The 24,833-nt window shown below is 43.1% G+C and overlaps 1 protein-coding gene across 1 annotated transcript in view; it reads right to left on the bottom strand.

The window, feature by feature from the left end:
* LOC306967738 (activin receptor type-1-like) overlaps window positions 1-24,833 on the bottom strand; it is a 42,685-nt gene extending 17,852 nt beyond the window's left edge. The window contains exons 1-3 of the mRNA XM_079562898.1: window positions 24,455-24,833; window positions 2,049-2,122; window positions 63-311 (exon numbers count right to left, since the gene is read on the bottom strand). Of these exons, the coding sequence (XP_079419024.1) occupies window positions 63-311; window positions 2,049-2,115 (316 nt within the window). The 5' untranslated portion in view covers window positions 2,116-2,122; window positions 24,455-24,833. The remainder of the gene's footprint in view (window positions 1-62; window positions 312-2,048; window positions 2,123-24,454) is intronic.

Raw genomic sequence — 24,833 nt, 5'->3', positions numbered from 1 at the left:
TGCCACTGTTCAAATTGTGACTGAACCATAAGAATGACTTGTCTTTCATTCTTCAACCTTACCTTCAACTGGAAGCTGCAAGGAGACGTTCTTATTACAGAAATCTCCTTCACAGCATTCCACCACCAGCTCAGACGCTGGTGGGCGTGTGCAGGCGTCGTCTTCGCCACCCACAATGCACCCCTTCTCTGATGCCATTGTCCCGTTCCGTACGGCTAGTGAGGTGAAGCACTTCTGTCCAAAACACCGGCTGTCCGCATTGCACGTGGATGCGTCACACTCGCATTCAAAGTTCCTTACACTGCCGGCTCCTGCGAAAAATACACACACACAAAAAATTACAAGGTCAGGGAGGAGAATGGCGCTAAAATGTTTTGTGTCTGCCGGAGAGATTAGTCAGGGGATAACTTCTGAAGCAAGACTCTGCGGCGTTCTCTCAAAGTGCGTGCCACTGCAGTCCTTTTTAAATAACACATAGACAGCAGTTCAGAAAAGGGAGACAGACTGGGAGCGTGGTGAGACCAAAACAAATTGTGTGAATTTGGAGCAATGACTCATGGGTGGGGACTGGAAGATCGGTCTATTTTAATGTGGGTTACTGAAGAGAGGGGGGGATGGTCTGAATCATAGCATTTTAGCCCCCCGCGACAGGGTATGACCTACTCACATCCTGCTCATTTCTACAAGACTTTGAATTAGTTATGTTGGTGGAAAATTAAAGCCATGGAATATTATTTATTGTATGCCTTCCCCATCTGTGACGGTGATGATTTGTTTGATACAATGATTTTCTAATGCAGAATTAATGCAGATTTATTCATAATTAGACATTTCACAAGTTAAAGTTTTCTATGTCTACACTTTTGTTGGCTTTAGTTCCCAAATAGCGGCATTGGGCTGCCTGATGCTGTGGCTAATATCAGAACACAAGGGAACATCCTCAGTCTGAATTAGTGCTAGTGCAGTCCAGTTAAAGTGCTGATTATATTGTCTATTTTAAACCACTCATAGCGCATACGTCATACGGCTCCTTTAAGATAACGGGCAAACGGATCAGACGAGCTTTGACTGGTTGTGGAAAAGAAATAAGAAAACAAAATATTTATTTATTTATTTTAAAATCTGTGCAAATTCAAAACAATTACACACAAAAAAAATGTTTAGTTGGTCAAAAATACACCATCCGATCATTAAAATGTCTTCACCTTGATCTGCAGTTGCTGCAGTTGGTGCAGTTGGTCAGATCTGGGTTCAGCAACATTTTGGGCCAAAGAATGAGGCCAACTGACGACCTCAATCAATGTGCTCCAACAAGGTTTTTCCATCAGTGGTCACACACAGGTATATTCCAAGATCATAATGCCATTTGTCATTTTTAAAGCAGTACTAAGCAACTTCATGCCCCTAGAGGCCATAAGCACCACTGCAGGTGTTGTAGCAAGTTGCGATTTTTTTTACTTATTAATTGTCAGTGAGAGTAAATACTACACTGACGGAAAAGGCGAGAGAGGGATATTGTACATCCAATTACACAATGGAAATATTATTTTTTTGGGCTGTAAATATGGCTTAAAGTGATGTTAGCCCTCAGTTAGCTTTGCCCGTTAGCTTCTTCTTCGTGATCCCATTAGTGTGTATTGGTTGTTCCGGTCCGGTGGCAGTCAAGTTGCAATTGTGGTTTTCTGGCCCGGGACACCAGGGGGAGATGAAAGACCATCCAATCATCCCATTAACACTTGTATCACCCCCGGAGGGACTACGGAAAGGATTTATAAAGGTAAACAAGTTACTTAGTACTGCTTTAAGTAACAGGCCTGAAGAACAGACTTTTTTAAATGATCATTGTTTAACTATAGTTTTGGATTTCTGAATTCTATGCAGTTTGATAGGCTTGATGACAAGCCGCATGGGCCACCAGTCACCTTTGTACTTAAGTCTAGACGGCAGATCATTCCTATTGCAATGTGCGGGGTTGATGGGGCAGTTATACACTTTAAAAATGTATATACACCGTTATTTATGGAATGCCCGCTTTAACTAACACTTACCTTCCGAGCTACAGCAAGGCACTATGAGGAGGATCAAAAGCAAAAGAAACATGGCCCCAGACTTCATGGTAGACCTAGGAGAGCACAGAGAACAGAAGAAACTGGTCAGAGCTGCAGTGCAGAAAACCCAGCCCACAAATACATGGTGGTGTGCTAATGCTAAAAACTGCCAAAATAAATGCGATGAACCCCACGCAAAGGCTTTCAATTTTGCACCAGCCATCTGCGGGACAGCACAGCGAGAAACAAGACAGCCAGGCTAGTGGCGGGGATATTCTAACGCTTCAAGAATATTTTTTTCACAGACCAAATTGTTTTCTTGTTCTTGTTGTAAAAAATAAAATAAAAAATAAAATAAAAGAGTCAACATCAAGTTTTTAAAATGCTCAGATAAAGAGGGTCTCATGCCTGCCTGTCGTCCTGGCAACAAGGCGTTGAGTGGCAAGCAATGGGGAGACTGGTGCTCTCCTATTGGCTGCCTTTGGAGTGTGCGCGAGGGTGTGTTGATGCCCGCGCGTGTGTGTCACCGGGACAGGCGGCTTGGCACAGAGTGGAGAGAGGCAGACAGACGTGCGAGGTGGAGGAGGAGGAAGAGGAGAGAGGGAGGAAGAGGAGAGAGGGAGGAAGAGGAGCACGGCGTGGAGTGTGGGCTCGCAAACGCTGGCTTTTAGAGACTCCACGACATTTAACACCTCATATGAAACAAGCACGTCATACGGAGATATAGACCATCAGGGGCCATACCACATTTGGGCAGTAGGGGGAGTAGAGATCATCATAAACAGATAGACAGATAAAGGTATAACCAATCACAGTAAAGTGTGAACACTCAGAAGAAGCAGATGACTTTAGTTCCCTTAAAAGCAATATAAATCTACTAGCTGCACATAAATCATGATAAAAATACCAATCTTAATCTAAACTCTGACAACTGTGATTTGAAACGTTTTGCTACATTGCCCACACATTGACTTCAGGTCAGGTTTTCCAGACGCCACTTTCTTAGCCTGTTCTTGTTAAACTTGGCTTCAGAGCTGCGGCTTTCGAACCAGATATACGGCCACTATTGCTATACAATACTTTAGGCTGTTTCGCCCGACTACACACAGTGACATTAAATCGCAAACTGAATACACAAAAAGCCAATACTCTCTAGACTAGCCATTTTATAAAGATGACATGTTAGTTTTTCTGCACAGTATCCCGGAGCGCGCTGCCTTTTGTGTCACACTGAGCAACACCGGGGCCGTTATCTTGGCAGCATGTGTGTGCACGCTTCAGTGCATCTGTGCCACTGATAAATACCCCCCCCATACACACACAAACACACCTCCACCCACCCACTCTCCAGCCATTGTGCCCCCGTCTCCTCAGACATAAATGATTAAGCACGTAATGTTAACAGCATTAGCCCAACGCCGGCGTCTGCACGGGCCCGCTTGCGCACGGACCACATGCTGCTGCTTTAATCAGGGCACAAAACAGCGGCCTGGCACATGGAGATAATCGGGAGGCTGAGTGGCGAGTGTGTATGTGTTGCTTTTGGGAATGGTGGAGGGGTGAAGAGTGGGCGCTCCCAAATGGGGGGGGCAAAAAGGGGGGGAAGAGGCGTGGCCAAAGGGCAACTGGGGGACAGTGGGACAGTGGGTCAGGAGAGGCCTCACAGTGGGGTTAGATTGGAGGCTATGGGGTGCTGTTTGGGTGGTAATTTGAGACTATAAAAACTCATGATTAATGCAAGGCAAAACACAAAAAAGTGCCAAAGTCCGTTTAGGGTGACACTAACCTCTACAATTAGCCAAACATGCTATATCAAACACGGCAATGATTAGCAGCTAGCACCCATGACACACCATGAATGGACATTCCAAAATACCAAAGGAATAGCCCGTCTGGCCGCATGACTTACTCTATGTATTCAAAACAGAGTACTGTCTGATTCTGCTGCATAAGAGACTGGATTTCCCTCTAGCAAAGCACATCCATGGCAGCTCTTTAAAGCAAAAGATTCAAAATGCTGGTTTTGAAGTCTTTTACTCCTGTGCTTCTGTTTTTGAAAGAGGAAGAGTAAGTGACTGCTCTTGCCATGGATATAAAAGTTGCCAAAAGCCATCTTTATTGTACTGACGAAAGTGAAAATGCACTTATTTCTCTGATGGGTTCACTCTGCGCCAGTCCCGCCTTGAAATACCAGACTGTCTAACCTAACTGTGCATGGAATAAATCAACCGTCTAGCCAGGCTACCGAAGTTTAACAAACTTACAGGATGCACCAGGTATGATTTCAAGCGACAACTAATGAATCATCAAGTTAATAAGTCCCATGTCCCTGTTGGGCTACCTTAGACCTCCCAGGTAAGTAGAATTAGCATCAAGTGCGCTGTCTCAACGCGTTAAGCATTCAGTTCATCAACACCTATCTGGCAAGGACCCATGGAAACCACCGATTTAACATGAAAATACGGCTTGCCACAATTAAGACAATCCCCAAGCCAGCCTCGTGAAAAGCGTGGTTGGTGGTAGGCAGCATGAGGAGGAGGAAGTGGGACGGGGAAGTGTCTGGTGTCAGCGCCCTGGGGACACTGAGAAGAAGAAGGGCATCGCGCTCTCCCTCTCTCTCGCGCCACCCCGGGACGTTTGCCCAGTCCGGAAGACGCGGGACAAAGACATGAGTAAAAAGACACTACAGTACACTTGTCTGCCAGTCGAGCGCGGCGGCCAAGAAGAGGACTGATTTAGTTATCTCCATATTGACTCATATATCAGTCATGTCCGAGAGCCAACAATGAGCGCCGTATCCAGAAGTAGACGCAGTTGGCAGATCGATAACTCACCATAATTAACTAAGCTGGGGATGTCAGGAGTCTCCACTTAATGGCAGCAGTTAGCGGGTGGGTAAATGATTCGGTTTTTGTTTGCTGCCAAAAGACCTGCCGTGCGGTGGGCCAGGGGAATTATCTTATTTCTTCGCCCACTCGCGGTCTCCAAAACGAACAACAAAAAAGAAATGCATAAGATCAGCGGCCATAACTACTGAATTTAAATGTTGCACAACCCAAAAATAATGACATCCCCTGAACAACATTATTTAGGCCTTAGCACAGAAAATGCAGTTTATTTGACGTGCAAAAATGAGTCAAACTGAGATACTCAAGAAGAAAACAATGCTCAACATATCTAACTGCAATATTAACGTCAAGTATGTTTCAGTTTGTTTTTATTGACGATTCAGTAAACAATGGGATATGTGCATGTCATTGTATGGACAGGAAAATGCCTGATAAAACTTGCAGCTTTTGGCTTTTCTGACAATTGCAACCGCTAACATTGCTAGCGAACAAATATTTAGTATCAAGGTTTTTTGTCAGCAACCCCGAATTAAAAGTAGAGAAAGTGAGCACATTTTCTCCAGTTCGGCTCTACCCAATTCGAAAAGCTTCTTACAGCCTACAGGCCAGTTTAATACCTCATTTGAAAGCTAAGACCCACAGATTTTTCCTTGTTGAGTTTCCATGCGTTGTCACTTTTTCGTCATGTTTTTTGCTACTTTTTTGTTGTTTTCATCTTTGGTTACGCCTCGTTTTCGTCAAACCACCCTTTGCTTGTCTTAGACTAAACTCCAATTCCTATCTATGTGTAAAACATTTTCAAACTTCTAATTATACCCCGTCCGCATATCATATAGACTATAGTCATCCATCGTGTGAAACGTCTATACATATACATGTGGGCCCGCATCGCCGACATGTCAGCGCTAACCCAACTGCCCATGTTTATGCACCGTGTTTACCTTACATAGGGGCAGTATATAGACGCTATACCCCACACTTGCGTTCACAGTTCACACATTAGCATGGAACCGAGGCAGCGCGGTAACATCGAGCCGTCTCGCAGCTTTGTGTCTGACTACACACCCAGAACTCGTCCTGACACTGGAAACCTCAGAAGGGATTCGTCGTGAAGGGGGAAAGAGGAGAGAGAGAAGGGTTAGCGGCATCTGCAGGAGCGATTGCGATCTGAGCAGACAACTTCATGGCGCTGTGTGAATGCCAGTTTGTGTGTACGTGTGTGTAGTGGTGGTGTATTGAATTCACTGGCAGCCTTTGGAGAGGCGTGCGTGTGTCTGTACGGCGTTGACGCGGTGCCAAGGGTACGCTCTCATTTCGACCCATCTATCAACCCCCTTTCGTTTTTATTCCTATGTCCAGTGATGGGAATAATGTGATCTGCCAATAACCCACAAAATATGACTAAAAAACTACTACCTTGTTATTTTTGGTCAGAATTTCTCCACTTCTAATGGTCAAGAGATTAATGATGGTAGTTTTTGGAGCATTGTGCATGTGTGGCACTAAACCTCTCCACTGCAGCCATGTAGACAGTGTTTCTCAAACATTTGGCACCAAGTAAGTAAGTAAGTATACAACTAAATTGTGTTCAGGTGTTAGTCCTGAGCTGCTGCGACTGAGCCAAGGTCCAACCTGACCAGCGTGGTTTTGGGGGTAGGGGAAACCGTAGCACACGGCGGAAACCTGGCTGACTGCCTTCAGTGCTCCTCTGATATTCTGAAATGGTGCACCACCTCCTGGGTTTGCCCCTGTTTCAGAGCGTGGTGCACTGAACTGGTCAGCTCCACCTCCCTCTTCCTCCCTCTGCTGCACACTAGTTGTTCACCATCTTCTGGGAAGATCATAGCAGTTAATCTGTTTTATTCTACGGAGAACATCCATCAGCCAGAACACTAGTAGGAATAGAAGGCATGTGTGGCCTAGCCTCCTTGTTTGTCCCTTTTTTGTTTCCTGTAGCACCTCTTGTGACACCTCACTGTGCTGCAGGTATGGGGGGGCTCTTGGCGCCTCTTCAGAAATTTGTGGGTCTCAAATGTCTCTAGCTCATAAGTTAGCGGTTTGTTTACTTTTAAAAAGTTGCTTTCTTCAGGACCAATATGGACTCTCTGCAGTAAAAAACAAAAAACCTCCACAGAAACACGGCAAAGATGTACAAAAGCATCCAGTAAAACAGAGTTGAACACTGACACCACAAATGCAGGTCGGAGAAAAAAAAAAAACGGCAAAAAAACGCAGCTGTACCAAGAGAGAGGGAGGTTGCTGTTTGTTAACACGTCGCCATGTACCACTTAAGAAAATATACCACCAAATCAAGATCACTTCTATAAAAAGCCAATAATAAGACAATACTAGTTCTAAAATAGAACTAAATCCTGACTCAAAGAAGGTCTAAACCAGATCAAGTGTGATGTCACTAACTGTTCAGGGATGGTAGATGGCAGCTGCCTGAAAAGTGAGGGAACCAGAGCACACACACACACACACACACAAAAAAAAACTTTTGTAAACTTTTCAAGAGTGATTGAGCTTTCCCACTGAAGTTCCATGTATCATAGTTTCCAGGATGAATTGTCGTAATCCAAAGACTAAGTAGGTATCTCAATCATGGACTAAATGCCTTAGGGTTTTTTTGGCTGGAGGTGAAAACATCTAAAATGTCTGACAGGGGAGCATTGGGTGACATTTTTGGGGGCAGCGTTGGGCCACACAGAAGACATTGACGTCCCAAGCCTTTCATCCTTGAAACCTGGTATACATGTTTTAGTGATGCACCCAACTCTGGGGAGGGACTGAAGAAGTGATGGATGGTCTGTTAGTGTGGATCTTCCGTTTTGTTTGCAAACCCAGACAAGAATTAGAATCTATTAATCCAGACAATGTTGTTCTATGTTGTTTATCTTTATCTTTAGGAGGTAATGACAGATCCACTCCATCTATTACGTTTCCTGCAGATCTTAGTGGGTATCAAGTTCAGTAAGTCAAGTTCAGCAATGACAAACTGTTTTTTGTCTTAAAAAATAGTTTCATGTTACAATATTCAATTTTCTGCGGCTGCTGTGATGCTAACAACCATGCTGTTGCTATGTTATGACATCACACGAATAACCTCAATTGCCAACACAAGAGCCCCTAATATGAACAGGATGAAGGAGCAAGACTACACTGAGAAAGACCATGGTAGTAAGGAGAACGTATAGTGACTTGACCAACAAAGTTTGAAGCCTTGGATAGTCAAAGGCAAAAGCCCTAACTGTGCTATCTAAAACTGAGAAAGAGGGGGACTTTTCATGTTTAAGTGTATTGGGGGTTAGGATGGGGACAAGAAAATAAAAACGGGAAGTTGTGCTTTTAAGTGCACTTTAAAGCCATCGTTCCCTCGACGGTTATAATTGAGCTACATAGCCGCACAATAGACCACTGCTCATAAAGTATTCATGCATCTTTTTAAGAATCTGTCTCGCTGTACTGTACCCTCCGCAACAAAGCCATTGGCGGTGTACTTGAGGACTTGAGAGGACTAGCTGGGACAGACAGACTTGGCCCGGGGAGTGGAGTGCGTGAGGGTGACCCCTGCTGTGTGCTGCTGGAGACACTTGAAAGTGATCTCATATCAGCACTAGCTCCAACTTTGCGGCAACGCCATGTTTTTTTTTTTTCTTCCCAGTGATCCCACTCCAAAGGGCCATCCCGATAAGCACTGCCCGGAGGAGAGACTGAGGAGGGTTTAAAGTGATTAGCAGCCGGAGATGATTACAGTAAATAAAATGTGCCACTTAATATGAATGACAAACTGGAGGACATTTGATAGATTATCATATAGATATACAGTATGCTAGACAGTCTGACCTGCATTTCCTTTTACAGGCAATTTGAAGATTAGTACTAAGATTTGAGCACTTTGGACAGTGATTGTAACTTAAGAAAAGTTACTTTAATGCCATATTATTATATTATTATATATTATTATTAATGCATAATATTACACACTATTAACACACCAAAATACAAACTTCTTTATGGGGGTTTATTTTCATTTTTATTTTTATTTATTTTTTTGGGGGGGGGGGGGCACAACTACTCCGCATACCTGACTAGTATCATTGTTAGGAGCGGGACATCACAAGCTTGTTTCCATGGACATGTTACCACTTTGCTTTAACGCAGGCATCCAGGTGTAAACTGTTGTGAGGCTCGATATCACATAACCCATAGCAAAAGATAGCATTGTTGGTGTCTGGCTGTTCATTAAGAACAAGTTTAAACTTGATATTACAAGCCTTTTTTATGTTTTGAGTTTTACGGCAGTTTAAGCTGAACTTGTAAGATAGCATTGATCAGCAGTGTGGCTTTAAGTTAACTACACCCAATTCATAATTTACTTTTAAGTATTTCCAAAGCGGGCTACATAAATATTCTAAATTCACTGATCCAAATAACTCTCCAATCTAGGGGCAAACCAGTGTACTTTCTGTAATAGTGTATTCCATTATGCGTCTGTCTGATTCTTAGCAACACATTTCATAACAGCATTAACTTTTACCTCATTCATCAGAAGCTGCAAAACTCAGATTACTCAGCCCTGCATTAAACCCAATTTACTGCTGTGCCATTTCAAAAAGCCAGTGTTGAAATAAGCTCTCGAGAGCAAAACAAATCGTATTAGCCGAGTCGGGCGCATCATTATTATTATTTTGGTCTGTTTTCGCATTCAGGTCAGGGGGAAGGAGAGGGTGACAAAACACTACTTTGTCTGATGAGCGCAGTGGCGGAGTATGGGCGAGGGTGAGGAGGGAGGAAGAGGAGCGAGGAGGGTGGAGGAGGTTGCTGAGTCATCACGCTGGCAGGGAGGCAGACGGGAGGTGGAATCTGTGTCTGAGCTGGCAGCCTGGCACTGTTACCATGGCACGGACCGACGGCCAGTGAGGGGGAAAAACTGCGGCAAACTGGAGGGGGAGACGACACGGACTGGACAATGTATCGCCAATTATGTTATGTAATGTTATGCGCACTCTGGTGATGGTTCAGGCAAAGTTAGTTCGATATGGATTGAGCCACTGCTTTAACAGATAGAGACTCCCACTCCCAGCACATCTTTATTCAAAATCTTAAAGAGGGGGTATTATGCTTTTTTCAGCCACATAGCACCAGTCTATAGCACACTACAATGATGACGAAACCTTCTGTTGGTCTGTCAATGCAGTAAATTAGAAGAACTGCCTTGTATAAAATTGCTCTTTCAAAATGGCGTTAGCAAATGACTTGAAATAGGCCCCTGTCTCTTTAAGAACCTCTGACCCTTTCCGACACGCCCCCTCCACACGCTGTCTGTGGCATCACAACAACACTGCGCTCGTCTCAACAGTATTGAAACTACGATCGGTGCATTTTAATTTTTATTGTTGGAAAGGACCTACTGTTTATCACTTTGTGAACAATGGCCACACAGGATATTATTTGGAAACGAACCTTCCACACCGGACGCTTGGAAGGGGCTCTTGCCTGAAAAATAACTGCTGTTTGGAGGCTTCTCTTTGCATCTGCCATGCCCTATGGATCTCTAACTATACCCCCATGGACGACACCAGGATCTGCAGGAGCCCATACGATTCAAAGACGGACATTATCTGTGCAGGTGGACAATGGTTTTTCGAGGTTACCCGTTAGCTTGTTATAATCGACTACAGCTCATTGTTGATGAAAAGTCTGTAATAAACCACAAATGTGTAAAGCCAGGCTCATTGTGTGATCATCGTAAACGCTGCTTCGAGTAGTTGCCGGCTTTATTGACGTTATTTGTGCATAATATGCTGCCTGTTTTCAATGAATGTTGTGAAGGTGAAGGTTGTTAGCTTGTCGCGGCTAATAGTGCCTTAGCTCCGGGAGAAACCACTCGGCTACGACTCACTGTAGATGAAATGTGAGCAATAAACTACGAAATCAACAAGCCCGGCTCCGTGTGGGATCATCATAAAGGCTGCTTCAAGCAGTTGCCTGTTTTAGTGACGTTTTCAAGGCATAATATGCTGCTTGTATTCAGTGAATGTTCCCGTTAGCTTATCGCGGCTAGCTTGTTAGCTCCGGGAGAAAACCACTCGGCTACGACTCACTGTAGATGAAATGTGAGCAATAAACTACGAAATCAACAAGCCCGGCTCAGTGTGTGATCATCATAAAGGCTGCTTCAAGCAGCTGCCTGTTTTAGTGACGTTTTCAATGCATAATATGCTTGTTTTCAGTGAATTTTCCCGTTAGCTTGTCGCGGCTAGCTTGTTAGCTCCGGGAGAAAACCACTCGGCTATGACCCATTGTAGATGAAATGTGAGCAATAAACTTCCAAATCAACAAGCCTGGCTCCGTGTGTGATCATTGTTAAACGGTTCTTTATGTGTGTGGTGGTTTTATTGACTTCATTTGTGCATATTTCTCGTTTCCACGTGATGACTCGAGGTTTAGCTTAGCATTAGCTTTCTCCGGAGGCTCTGTGCATCATCAAGGCTCAGCGCAGAACCAGACACTGAAATAAGTGTTCTTGTCACCGGTTTTAATCCTGGGTGTTTCGGTAACAGAAACACTGATGTGTGTCTTTGTAAAAGTCTGCTGTGGCTCCGGTTCACAACACATGAAGCTAATCCTCCATGATGACTCTGTTTACATCTTAGGGCTAGACACTGCGGGGAGGGGGTTCTGCTGAGGAGCAGTGGTTGGTTACTCGGCTGGTGACGAAAGGTCGGAGGCGTATCCTGGAGGTCGAGGGCGTTTCCTGAAGGAATCAGGCGTTTTATCCCTAAAATGGCCGCCATCAGAGTTTCTACAGATTACTCGAAAATACGTGAATGTGCCAAGGCAACACTTCAGGCATGGTTTTAATGAGGGAATGACTTAATAACATGATGTAAAGCTTGAAAAAGTCGATTTTGCATAATAGGCCCCCTTTAAAGTTTAGAGCTTCATTTATTCCACACCTTAACTAAGCAGCAGTAAAAGAGCTGCTGTGGGTCTTCCTGTCTACCGCTGTTCCTTCAAAAGTTGTCAAACATGAAGCACATAGGAAATGCTGGAGTTTTAATTAAAGGTATAGGTGAGCAATGTCAAGCTCAGGGGCCAAATCTGGCTCTCCAGCAAATATCCTTCACTCAAACTTGCCTAACCCTGGTTTAAATATGGATTTTTAATCAGTTTGAACTGATTTTTCTTGGTGTGTTCAGGGCCGGCCATGTGCATAGGCAACCTAGGGCGCCATACTTTTTTTTTTTTTATTTTTTTTTTATTTTTATAAATGGTCACATTTATATAGCGCCTTTCTACCTGCTTTAGGCACCTAAAGCGCTTTACATCAAGGAACCCATTCACACGCTCATTCACACACCAGTGTAGGCAGACACTGGAGGGGAGGTGGGTGAAGTGTCTTGCCCAAGGACACAGCAACGATCAAAAGACGACCCGCTCTACCCTCTTTATGAAATATGAATGAAATGTGATAGACTTGTTGGAACTAGAGATTTAGAGAATTGAAATGAGGCCTTCCTGACACTCCTAGGGGAGCTGTGTAACATCCAGTGAAAATTTGCATGTGTGAGGTGGAGGGTGGGGGTTAAGACGGCGGCAAATAAATAATAATCGTGTGATAATGTCATTTGAGTTGTCAAAAGTAAAAACAATGTCATACATAACAGGAAAGAGTGATGACTGAAACCCATGCATATTATGTCTAAACTTTACAAAAAATATAGTACAAAATGTAACGACAACCTCACTTTATAAAGCGAATCATTGTACATTGTAATACATTTGTCAAATCTTAAAACATAACCACATTTCCAACAATCATATTTTTCTAATGATCAAAACTCCCTATAGTGTTGTTCGGAGCCCCTGACCTCGACCCGGTCCAAAGTGCCCGAGCGCCATCGGGCCGGTGCAGATGGTTGGACTGTGAGGTGCGTGTGGGTGTGCGGCAAAACCTGCGGGCCAGCGCCGTCCTCTCCTGCTGCAGCCTACATTCATATTCACACCGCAGCTTTGCACATTCACCCCGGACTCAAAAGCCTCCTCTGCCTACAGTGCAATGTAACACTCTGAATGACTAAAACGGAGACAGGCAAAAAGAACAAGAGTGGGTTAACGGGGGTATACGAGCCAACACAAAATGGTGCAAAAAACTCATGGTAAACTCATGATAAACGGGGCAAACAGAATAAACGGGTCTAAACGAGCGCCTCAAAAAACAAAAGAGAAATCCTGAAACCCAAGGTCAATAGAGGAGGGTAGAGGCAATAAAAAGTAAACTAGAAACGATGGTTGTGCAATATGTCTGCTGGTTTCAGATGAGTTTGGCCACTGGTACCTCACCTAATCAAAATCTTAGTGCGCGCCGACCAATCAGATCAAAAGCTTATTATGACATAAGAATCATCTCATCCATCAAGACTGAAGGGAGCCCACCGAAGTCTTGCATTGGATTCTTCGTTGAAGCGATTCAACTGAACTAACTCAGCAGAGTTGATGAGCCCCGTCATGCAGTGGGAGGCCTGTGGACCAGTCATCGCTTGGCTCCGGGCCCTTGCACACTTTATCAGCAAAACGTGTGGGTTCAGATGGAGTCCGGCACAAGATGAGTCCACAGACAGGCGGTTAGAATTCAAAATTAGGCCGCGTCAGATTGGGCTTAGAATGGTCTGTTATGTAAAAAGTGTAAGAAGTTATTGCTTTAAAAGAGTTCTTGAGTATAGATGTGTTGGACTGTGGGCAAAGTTAAAGGTGAGAAGAGAACACATGTTTAAAAGGAACAGGCCATCGTTTTTCCATACTGATATATGTTCTTACCTCAGCTTAGACGAGTTGATACGTACCTGTCTGGTCTTTGGTCGTTTTGCATGACTGAGGGCACGCACAAAGATGTTGTTAGCATTTGGCTTCTCCCGATGTATTCCTATAGCTCCAAACGGGGGTGAAGTTGGAAGCTACCACGCTCTTCCACGGGCACGCACAAACACCAGACAGGTACGTATCAACTCGTCTAAGCTCAGGTAAGAACATATCACAGTATGGAAGAACTTTGTGCCCTCAGTCACGCAAAAAGACCAAAGATGTTGCTAGCATTTGGCCTCTCCCAATATATTCCTATAGCTCCAAACGGAGTGATTATGTACGTATCACCTCGTCTAAGCTCAGGTAAGAACATATCTCAGTATGGAAAAACGGTGGCCTTTTCCTTTAATTCAGTGTTTCCCATTAATAGAAATCATGGGGCCTCACATTTTAAAAATAAACGTACTGAACAATAAATTGGAACAAAATAAAACAACAACCCATTTCTTTTTGTTTGCGCTTCCATTAGAGCAGAAATAATCTTGACTGATTGGGGCAAAAATACATTATATATCAGACTGTGCTCACATTCTTTGAAAACAAATTAATGTTGCTCTGCGAAATGAAATCGTGAACAAGAAGCATCAAAGTATTGATTGATTCCTTGACGTAAGTAGCAGTCAGCACCAAATTACACAACACCGAGGAAGAACAGACCAGCATTTCCCTCAAAAACACAATATTGATCTGAGGCGGCGCCCTCAAGGCAAAAACGCTTGACCGCCACATTTCCAAAATCTGCGAGTCGTAAGGGCAGCTGCATCAACAGATGTCAGGGCTGATATTGTGGCGGATTATGTCAAATATTCAGACAAAATCCCTCGCTAAACATGAGCAGGCCAGCCGTCAAGCTGTCTTCTAGGATTCACAACATGAGGAGAGGCAATCACGCTGGTGCATTAACACATTGAAAATGCTAGTAACAAACAAGCACCCCATTACCGGAATATATATGTATGATTTTTCATGTCCCAGGGTAAACTTATACCCAAGCAAGATGCGTAGTCAAAATAGCTCGGGCACCCCGCTGGCTCCCGAATTGAAATTTACCCATGACAGCGCCGCGACCTAGCCTGAAATAACAGCGAGATGCCGGCTGACCTATACTCCTTGATATCTAGTTGCATACACTTGGTTTGCTGACTGGAAAGAAAAGCTCATTAACCTTTGCGAACACACTTGCCTGTCCGAGAGCCTCATCAAGCACGAGATGAAAGGCGAACTTCAGCGGGTCCCCGGGAAGAGCCGCTGGAATCCGGAGTGCCCCGTCAGCTCGGGCCAGGACCCTCCTCTCGGGGCACTATCGCGGCAGCTGCCCCTATTCACTGCGCGGGGCTAAGTAATCAAATGCAAATGCCACCCCCTTGCTTATGTTTAATTCTTCATTCAGCGCTCACTGTAGTGGGCCAGTGCATAGCTGGGCATCGCTCCATGGATACAGCAACCTGGCTGTGCACAGATCCACAGAGGTATGAGATTAAAGGGAATCCATTTACATTTCAGAAAATGAATGGCTTTTACAACTACTTTATTAGTCTGTTTTTGTAGTATAACTTAAAGCAATGGCGTGCAGAGACCTCATTTCGGCCCGGGAGCTTTGAGGGCAGAACAAACACAAATGAAATCGAACAGTTCTCCAGGTTATATTCGATGCAATTATAAATTTGATACAACTGAGGTGTGAAGTAATTGAATGGTCAAAAAAGGTAAAGTTTTTGACATGGTGATGATTTAATATCAATGGTAAAAGCTCAAAGAAAGTTGATTTTGCATGTCACGCCCTTTAATTTTATTACGAACGATTATAATGCAATATAGAAAGGTTGATGACTGATGCTTCACAGAATGTCAACAAATACATGTAACTGTATCACAAACAAGAATAATCTCCTAATAATAATCTATAAGCTAAATGGTTAATTATCCATCGAATACTCCAACCCATCAATAGCTAAGGTTTGAAACTCCTTTCATGTTGCGAGCGAAATTGCCGACTAAACAATATCTGATCACTGATTTGTAGCTCTAGGACACACTGTAGGTTTTGACCCAAAATGTCCAAGGGCCTTCCGTATATTTGATGTTTTTTTACACAGCTACGTGGACGAGTCAAAGGACCTACGAAATCTACAATTCCTACAAAACACGCTAAGTCTCCATCACTTTCCATTCCAACGATATTTCTGAATGTCGGTAATGTTGTGCGAGTACATAATGCCAGGCAATTTAAGACAGCATCCGCCCGGTTCACCTATGCCCAGAGCCACCCCCCTGTGTCTAAAACACGTGACAAAAATAATCTTACACAAAGACCTCCATTTTCTTTCCCATGGAGCCTGAGTGATCTCTCATTGTGTCCCTTTATTGTGGCCTGAATTCTCATGAGACAGAAGTTGGATAGTTTTACTGTCTTCTGACGACAATGTTTGACAAGTGTCCTACGCAATGGTCGCCATAGCGATTTGACATTCATTTTAACAGAGCCATCAAAACATTGGACGCGGCCAACTCAAACACCGTCTTTATAGTGTTGAACAATGTTTGCCCAAAAGTGGAATGCACAAATACAACACTGTCCCACAAAGTTCACTTTCCTAAGGGCAGCCCACTTTTCTCCAAAGGACACCTAGATTTGTACAACTTTCCAAGATGTTCCCCCTTGTAGAGAAAAGAGAGCAGGGAACAGAGTGTGCAGACACAGAGTGCTCTGGACATATTTATTGAGTGTTTTGGTGCTTTTCTTGGCCCAGACCATTAGAAGAGAGGCAGCGTTTTTAATTTTGAAATGGGCTCGGTGCATAACCCCTTTTTGTGGTTACAACACAGCCAAGTTTCCTATAGTATCTTTTATTATCATTATTACAAGACTTGTGAAAACGTTTTGGCTGCGACTATGATGACACATCTCACTAATTCATTTTACTTTACTGATATTTAAAGATTTTAAAACTAAAATCCATTGCCTTTTATTCACAAGTTCAGTATCTCCGACAAGACATGAGCATTTAAAAGATACCCAATCTAAAGCTTATTTAGCGCTTGGAACTTCAAAGCACTTGGGCAATGGCGGAAAGTCTAACAATAAAAGCTTTAGAGTGACATAAAAAACTTCATAGCCAAGTTCACACCTTCGAAACTGGTCACCGGTGCTTATAGCCTGGGAGCGAGCCTTTCCTGTGTGACCATTCCCCAAAGTGATGGTAATGACTGTGCAAACATCTCACCTTGAAAAACAATGGACTCATAAGCCGGGGTCTGTTTAGCATGACTGACGCGGGCGGTCGCCTCTTACGGATGAGTTTATAATCACAAGGTTCCTGACTGCTTGGGGACTTCTAAGACCAGGGGCAAACAGTAAAAGTTTTGAAGAATGTTTTAACAACTGTTTTTGATGTGTCTAATTTCAGCCTTTGAAAGCTTGTAAAATTTGCTCTCGAGAATTGAGAGTACTTCAACGTTTAGCAGGAGAAACAAAGGTTCTTGTGCAAATTTAAAAAGGTATACAAAGATTATTATCTATTCAAAAGGTAAACTAAAATCTGAAATTTATACAATGTTATTTTCAGAAAAGTTTAGCGTTAGCAAGCAAACTTTTGCTTAAACCACATTTCTACAATTTCTACAAGATAATTTTAGCATAAGTCAAATACACAAATAGCCCGGCAGAAGAAAGTCAGGAAAATTAACAAAAACATTCAACAGTACATCTTGTAAAACAGATACGTTTGTAAATGTAAATGTAGCCGGTTAAGTCAAATCACGCAAACAAGATAAGCACTATGCAAAAAACATTGCATTATACTACATATAATACACATTGTAGATTTAGCTAGAGTCAGATGAACAAATTGAATACTAATATAACAAGATACTAGGTTGAACGATATTGAAGTAACTTGCGATATGCAATACAGCTGTGCAATGACACGAAACCATTTCACGATATGTTCCATTCTAGTTAACACAAATAGTAAGTAACTAGTTTCTCAGCAAATTGTGTCAAAACAAGACAAAACAAATAACACAGCATCAGGACCAAAACAAGACTCAAATGAAGACTGAACTTTTTCACATTTACATAAGTTCATGCATCGTTTGTTTTTGGCTGAGTTTGCAAAAAAATGTGTCGATCTCAGTCAGATGAAGACTTTAAAAATGTTACGGAATAATGTGGCTATAATAAACGGATATTGCATACGCAGATACGATATTGTTTGCAATATAGTGTGCAACCCTCAAGGCACACATTTGCCCATTTTTATACAGAATTAGAAGAAAAAGATATTATAGCCACAAGGCAAGCTGACTGCATACAATTTCCAGGTAATACCATTGTACAAATTTGTTTTTACAAACTAAAAACCTTCTAATTTCACCTGCCATGTTTAGCTTTAGCAAGAAAGCACAGATACAGCTAGCTCAAGTCAAAAAGCCATAAGCAAAACCTTTGCTTTCCTCAAACCCTGCAGTTCATCTTTTGCCAGCGCTTGGCTAAAACCACCATCATAACAAACTCCCCTTTCACAATCGCACATCCCACACGATGAAAGACAGGTTATTTTACGTTCCCAGTCAAAACAGAGCCCAAGATTTGGTTTTGGGAATGAGATCAGAGACTGAAACAGAGCTTTAACTTTTCCCCTCTAACAGCTGAGCGATAAGACAAGAGCACCGAGGCGAGTCAAGGGCTCATAAAATGTGTATTGCAGACTGTCTCCAGTGCAGTCTGGGGTTAGCGCGGGGAGGGAGACGCTGCGGATCTATGCCTTATGTCTCGTCTCCTCGCAGTCTCCACAATTGGACACACAGAATAGAGGAAATCGATATAATGAAGACAAACAGCAAACACTTAAAGCAAGACTAAATTCAGTGTCTTCTTGCTGTTTTATCTCTCGGCGTTTTTCTTTCTCCGACTTCCTCGTGTCCTGCTGAGACTGCAGTGCCCGCCAGTCCCAGACAGCTTTTCTCCTCCTGATACACTTGGGCGACACACAGCAGATGATTATTAAAAGGCTCAAAGATTTTTTTTTTCTTCCCTTTTTGCACTAAAAATAACAGAACAGACAGAGGGATCCTTCAAAAAAAAAGAAGAAGAATGGTGGACTGAAGCATAGACAGAGGCAAATTCAAGCCACATGCTGTGTTTTTGTGTTGCTTGCTGCATCCTCTGAAGCCAGATCTGTCGCCAGTCAAACTTTATAAAAGGCTCACACATGGTCAAAAGCTGTGGGGTTTGCAGTCCTACTTCAGGCAAAACTTTCTCGACTTAAGATGGCTGCCGACACTCGCACATGGACATTGGACAGCATTGTACCGAGCTGATACTGTAGCTAGAAAAGACTATAGGCATGATAGTACTAGACATCCTCTGCTACAACATCAAGTTAACATCCACATTAGATTAAAATATGAAAATTGGATGTGTAGAATGACTTATTTGGGTGAAATGGTACAGATGGCAAGTGATCACCTACAGTTTTAGAGGGTAGCAAAGCGTGAACATTGGTTATAGCCAAGAGTACATCTTCTTAAAAGGTTATGGTAACTACCTACCGTATTTTCAGGACTACACAGTACGTCACACTTTTTTCATAGTTTTGCTGGGGCTGTGACTTATATATCAAAATATATAATTTCACATGTTTGCAATTTTCCCACTGACAGCTGCGAAAGGGCGCTCTAGGCTTGTGTACCAGTATCTGCTGCTCCTGTACCACTGAAGACTTAAAAAATAGTCATCGAGCAGCAGAAAGAAAGTTTCGAGTGAGCGAGAAACTTGTGAGGGATTGGCGAAAAGTGGAGGTTACTTTTACTGCAATAAAGAAAACAAAAAGAGCTAATCGCGGGCTAAAACCTACATGGCCACAGCGAGAGGAACGAGTTCGCAAATGAGAGCTCGAACAACGTGATGCCGGAAGAGGCTTGTCAACGATGCAGTTACGCCTCCATGCCCAGGTATTTGTGCGACTTATACTCCAGAGCGACTTCTTATGTTTTTTTCTTCTTCATTTTGCATTTTTTTTGGCGGTGCGACTTATAGCCCGGAAAATACGATATATACAAAATCTAATAAATAGTGTCATCATGAAGTGCGGGATTAGGTGGTGCCCCAGCTGATTTCCATTGTGCCTTCTAGCAAATTGCTATTGTATGTTTGTATAGTACCTTTAGTGCTACAGGTACCCACTAGTCAAATTAGCAACAAAGCCAGGGGAGTGGTATCCTCTCCAATTCCCATAACGTTTGTGTTTCCAACTTCAAGCCACGTCCTGCCTCTTTTCCCAGGCTGGGATCAGTCCACCAACCGCATTTGTAAACAAACAGTATCTCCACAAAGCTCCCTGCCCTTTTCTTTTCTTCCAACCCCAGAGCCACCTACGAAGACAGGCCATGATCCCTCAGACTCTTGCTCAGACTTGAAGCAGTCTATCTTGGTCCCATAACTGCAGCCCTCTTGTTGATGACAGACAGTGTAACCTGATTCCACACACACATATATGCATACACATCCCAACCCCCTTAACTACTCTAGCTTAGGGTTTTGGGCTAGCTTGCGTTACCCTTTTTCCCTCCATATTGTTCCAACACAAACTACCAGCTGCTTGTGACAGCCAAATTACTGTGCACTGAGAAATGATCGCTATCACAGGCTTACCCCCCGTCCCTCTTCTCGCGCTCCTAACCTCGCGCGTTCTGAAATGCCCAGACGTCTGTGGGAAAATTATACACTTTATGGTCATCAGCGGTGTCTGAAGCAGCAGCCGCTGACGTAATAGAGAAAGTTGAATAAGTCCAATGACAAACTTTTAAGAGACATATTTACCCCATGTAATATAGACGTTAATCAGGCTGCTTATTTACATTTTAAAATTATGATTGAGACTTAAATATGACCAAAGACCAACCACTAAACCTCTAGAAACATGTTCTGAAATGCATGCAATTCCTCTATCAGTTTAAATATCAACTTAAAAACACATGACAAGCTCATGAAGAAAAGAAAAGTGCAGATGATTGGACAAGGCTTATTGCTTAAAACAATGCATCTGGTCATTCCAATGTTACTGTTGTACACACCAAAGTATATTATAAACACAAAGTATGAAAAATGTTCTTGTGTCAGCCTCTGCTGCCTTGCACCCTCAGCCACAACCTAGTCTTTTCACTATCCATCTGAGTCATCATGCCAATTGTTACTTAGTGTCTAGACGCATAATAATAATAATCAATTGTGGTGGCTGTTTGCGCCTGTGACTTTCAAGCCATAAATGCCCCTTGGTTATAAATGGGACAATCATTGCAGCTAAACCTCTTTCAACGGCGATATTTTATGTCTAATATTCCATGAGAAAAAAAGTAACTCCCACACACTGTGAAACTTGCATGTCTAACGTTCCAAAAATCAAACTTGCCGACCCACTATTTTGAACGCTATTGATATTGTTTGTAGCAGATAAGGCAACTAACTACAATAGCAGGATGCAAGTCTTCAAGACCCCCCCTCAAGACCAGCGGAGCCCACAGACAGACTGCCTGACGACCTCTTATCTGACCACTATCAGGGACTCCCGTATGAGAGCCAGTGAAAGCCAAGAAGTCACAAGCCAGGAAGCAGTGACTGGTCGGCCATGGAACATAAACAATACTTCCACAAAGATCACACACCACATGACATACATGGCCATATCAATCTGGTGAAACAAAACTATTTCCTAGATCACGATTTGATTGCTTTACAATTCATGTGCACTTAGATTTTTGTAGCTGATAAAGTGGACGAATGCGTAACTGAGGCTTACAAACATTCTTTTGGGTGCCTCAGCATTGATATTTATGTTTTCAAAATGATGACTGGACTGTATAGGACTTGGAAGTAGCCTGGAGCGCCGCCTGCACGCAGCAGCGAGAAAGGACAAACTTGCACTTTCATCCATCAGTATTTTCGCGAATCCATGACACAGTGATGAATACACTTCGAGCGCAGAACAGGTCCATTGATCAGAATAAGAATTACTTAATTGAGCCCGAACGGCACAGTCCTTGAACTATGCATTAGTGCCTTTAAAAATCTTGAGGACAGACAGTTGTTTTTTTTCTATGATCAACAAAATCCAGGAAAAACAGATTGAAGAGCTTCAGTAGAAGATATGACCAAAAGTGAACAGGATTACACAAAATACTATTCCAGGAAGAAGGTTTTAGACAAAGAGTGACCACATTTTCCACTAAAAACACTGGGAACTTGTCCGGGGAGCCATAATGTGAATTTTCCCACCACGGTGAGCGGTAAAACAGTGTGTAAAAGTATATTGTCATGTCAATCAAATGGACCAATCAGCGTTAAGGTGAAAGACTTGTATAATTGGTTCAGTTGCTATGGAAACTTTGAGTTTTGACGCACACATGGTAAAAAGTCATTAAGTTTCAAGTGAAAAATACTGCTTTAGGCACGGAACTGGTGAAAAAGCGGGACACCTGGGACAGAGCTGGCGTAAAAGTGGGACAAATCAAGGGTTTCCGCGGGGCAATATAAAGCATTGAATGAAGTATGTGACAACTAACAAAATCAAGGCCTTATAAGTAATCAGAGAGCATTAAATCGGATTCAAATTGACAACAAATATACATTTCTGAGGAAAATATAAATTTCCCTTCGAGACAGAACACAAAACAATGACGTTGCTAAACTCTTTGTAGAACATACATTTGTCAAAAACACAAAAACTGGTGGTCGCAATGGTCGAAAGCAAATTCTGCGGCAGTTCTGACTGAAATCTCACTAGCTTTTGCTCAAGGACCAATTTAGTTTTGAACATCTAAATTTCTCCTCACTCCTCCATTTGATTGAATGCATACAACTCTTACAAAATGAAATATGCCAGGAATTTTTGCATTAGTGGCATTAAAAATATATTACTTTTAAATTTGACTCGCTGCCAATTGAAGGAACCCTGCGATGCTTAAAGCCACAACGCATAGAATTTTACCCAATAAATCTGACTGAAATACAAGCATTTATTTTAGATATTTTCATCATTGGAAAACACCTCATAAATGTACAAACAAACTTTTGCCTTTGCTGTGAGCGGCTCAGCTCTCCTAAGACATGAATTTAACTTTACCGGGAGTGGGTAAGTCTCCAGCTCGTCTCCATGGAGATGTGACTAAAGTCAGCAGAGTTTGAGATTGAAACAGGTTAGGTCCTCATCCAGGTCGATTCTTTGATCACGCACTGCAGTAAAAGCATTTTCTGTGTGTTGAGCTGGTCATTAGGAGCATGTTTTGCACTGATGTCAACAGTATAGTCCAAAATGTTACAGAGCGTTCCTTTAAATTCATAGGGGACACGGGACTGAAGGCTCAGAACATTGACTGTAAACTCGGGTGTCTCACACAGGAACATCATTATAAGACAGTTAAAATCTAAAAAATAAAGTAAAAAGCGGGTTGTCTCGTGATAGGAAGGTTAGGGGCTCGAATCCCGCCTCCTGACGGTGCACACTGGCATTGTGTCCTTGGGCAAGACACTTCAGCCACCTTGCCTCCAGTGTCTGCCACAACAGCTGAGTGGATCCGTGCTGTAAAGTGCTTTGAGTGACTAATGTAGGTGGAAAAGCACTATATAAGTTGAGACTAGACCATTTACCAAAAGCACTAAACTAACTAAAAGGGTAGACTAAGATTCTCCATATAATCACCATGTGGCACATCATGAAAAGCCACAGCTCATTTGCACTACATTTTCCAGGTTACTACAGACTCTCTGCAATATATAGCCCCCAAGTTGTTGCGAAGTGAAGCAAAAGCCTGATTAGTATGTGGGAATGTAATTTCAGGGGGAGCCGGCGTTTGGAACAATGTGCGAGTTGATTCGAAGAAAGAACACACTGAGCGCGAGACGTGCCCATTCACACGTCTTTTTAATCGACACAATTATCTCTGATGGTTTTCCGCGAGCATTTACACCTCTGTAAATGAAGTTTGCACCCTTTCATCAGCTGCCTCCCTGGCTGTCTTTCTTCCTTTACTCTTTTCCCTCCCCTCTTTTCACAACTGATTGCCTCTGGAATCTCCTCACTTCATGCCTGACTTGATGATGCCACACACCTGGGCCAGAGACGTCAACAAAGATTGTTTACATATTGCTCAAGACGTGCATTCTGGATGGTGTGCGTCTTCCACTGTGTCCAAACCTGTAGTGCAAACTCCCCTCTCCTCTCTGGCCTCACCCCCATTCAAGAAGTGCAAGGCTGGCAATTGTAATGTTAAAGTGCGCGCGGCATGGGGCGACGCTAGACGCACGGTCTGCAAGAACGACCCTCTACCCAAAAAAGACAATTTGCATGAGAATTCTTCCTACAAAGTCACACGCTCGAGGTTTAATGTGATGGCGACACTGGAATTACGACCCAGAGATACACCCCAAAGGCTCATGCGCAATATTTTGGTGTCAATCTTGTAACAACAGTGAAATAATCCGAAAACGCAAGCAGATATTTGTGCGCATTGAGGTTGAAAGGTTTTATGTTGCCAAAAACACCATAGAATTCACGTCGGAGATATGTTTCCAACAAATCAGCAAACTTCTAACCACGTCTTCAAAAATGTGCCCATACCCCACCACCACCACCACACATAGGCTACTCCGCGTTATCTATAGATCGGTTCCAACATTTTCCACCAACTTACCTTGTAAATGAGTCTTGAAAGTGCTTTATGGAGATTCAACAACCAGCGCAGGTCGAACTATAGTGCCATCTCCCGAAAAAAGAAGAAGAAGAAGGGGGAAAAAAATCACCCACAGGACCCGATTTGTTTTCCAAACTCCAAAAAGCCGAGTCTGTCTGACGCCAACATCGTCTCCCTGGCGTTTACGCAGTGGATAAAAGTAAAAAAAATCATACGGTTTTCGTCCACAGATGGAAGATAGTGTGAAGATACATGTTGCTGCTGCTGCCGCCGCTGCTTCTGCACACCTTTAGCTCTGCTTCTGTCTGGCTTCTCTCTCAACTCACACTGAAGGCGTCGGTGCGGCGAAGGCGAGGATCCAGGGATCTGAGGAGGAAGT

Source organism: Gobius niger, assembly GCF_951799975.1.
Source record: "Gobius niger genome assembly, chromosome: 9".
In the NCBI taxonomy this organism is placed as follows: Eukaryota; Metazoa; Chordata; class Actinopteri; order Gobiiformes; family Gobiidae; genus Gobius; species Gobius niger.
The sequence above is the reverse complement of the archived record's forward strand: the minus strand, read 5'-3'. Positions and strand labels throughout refer to the sequence as shown.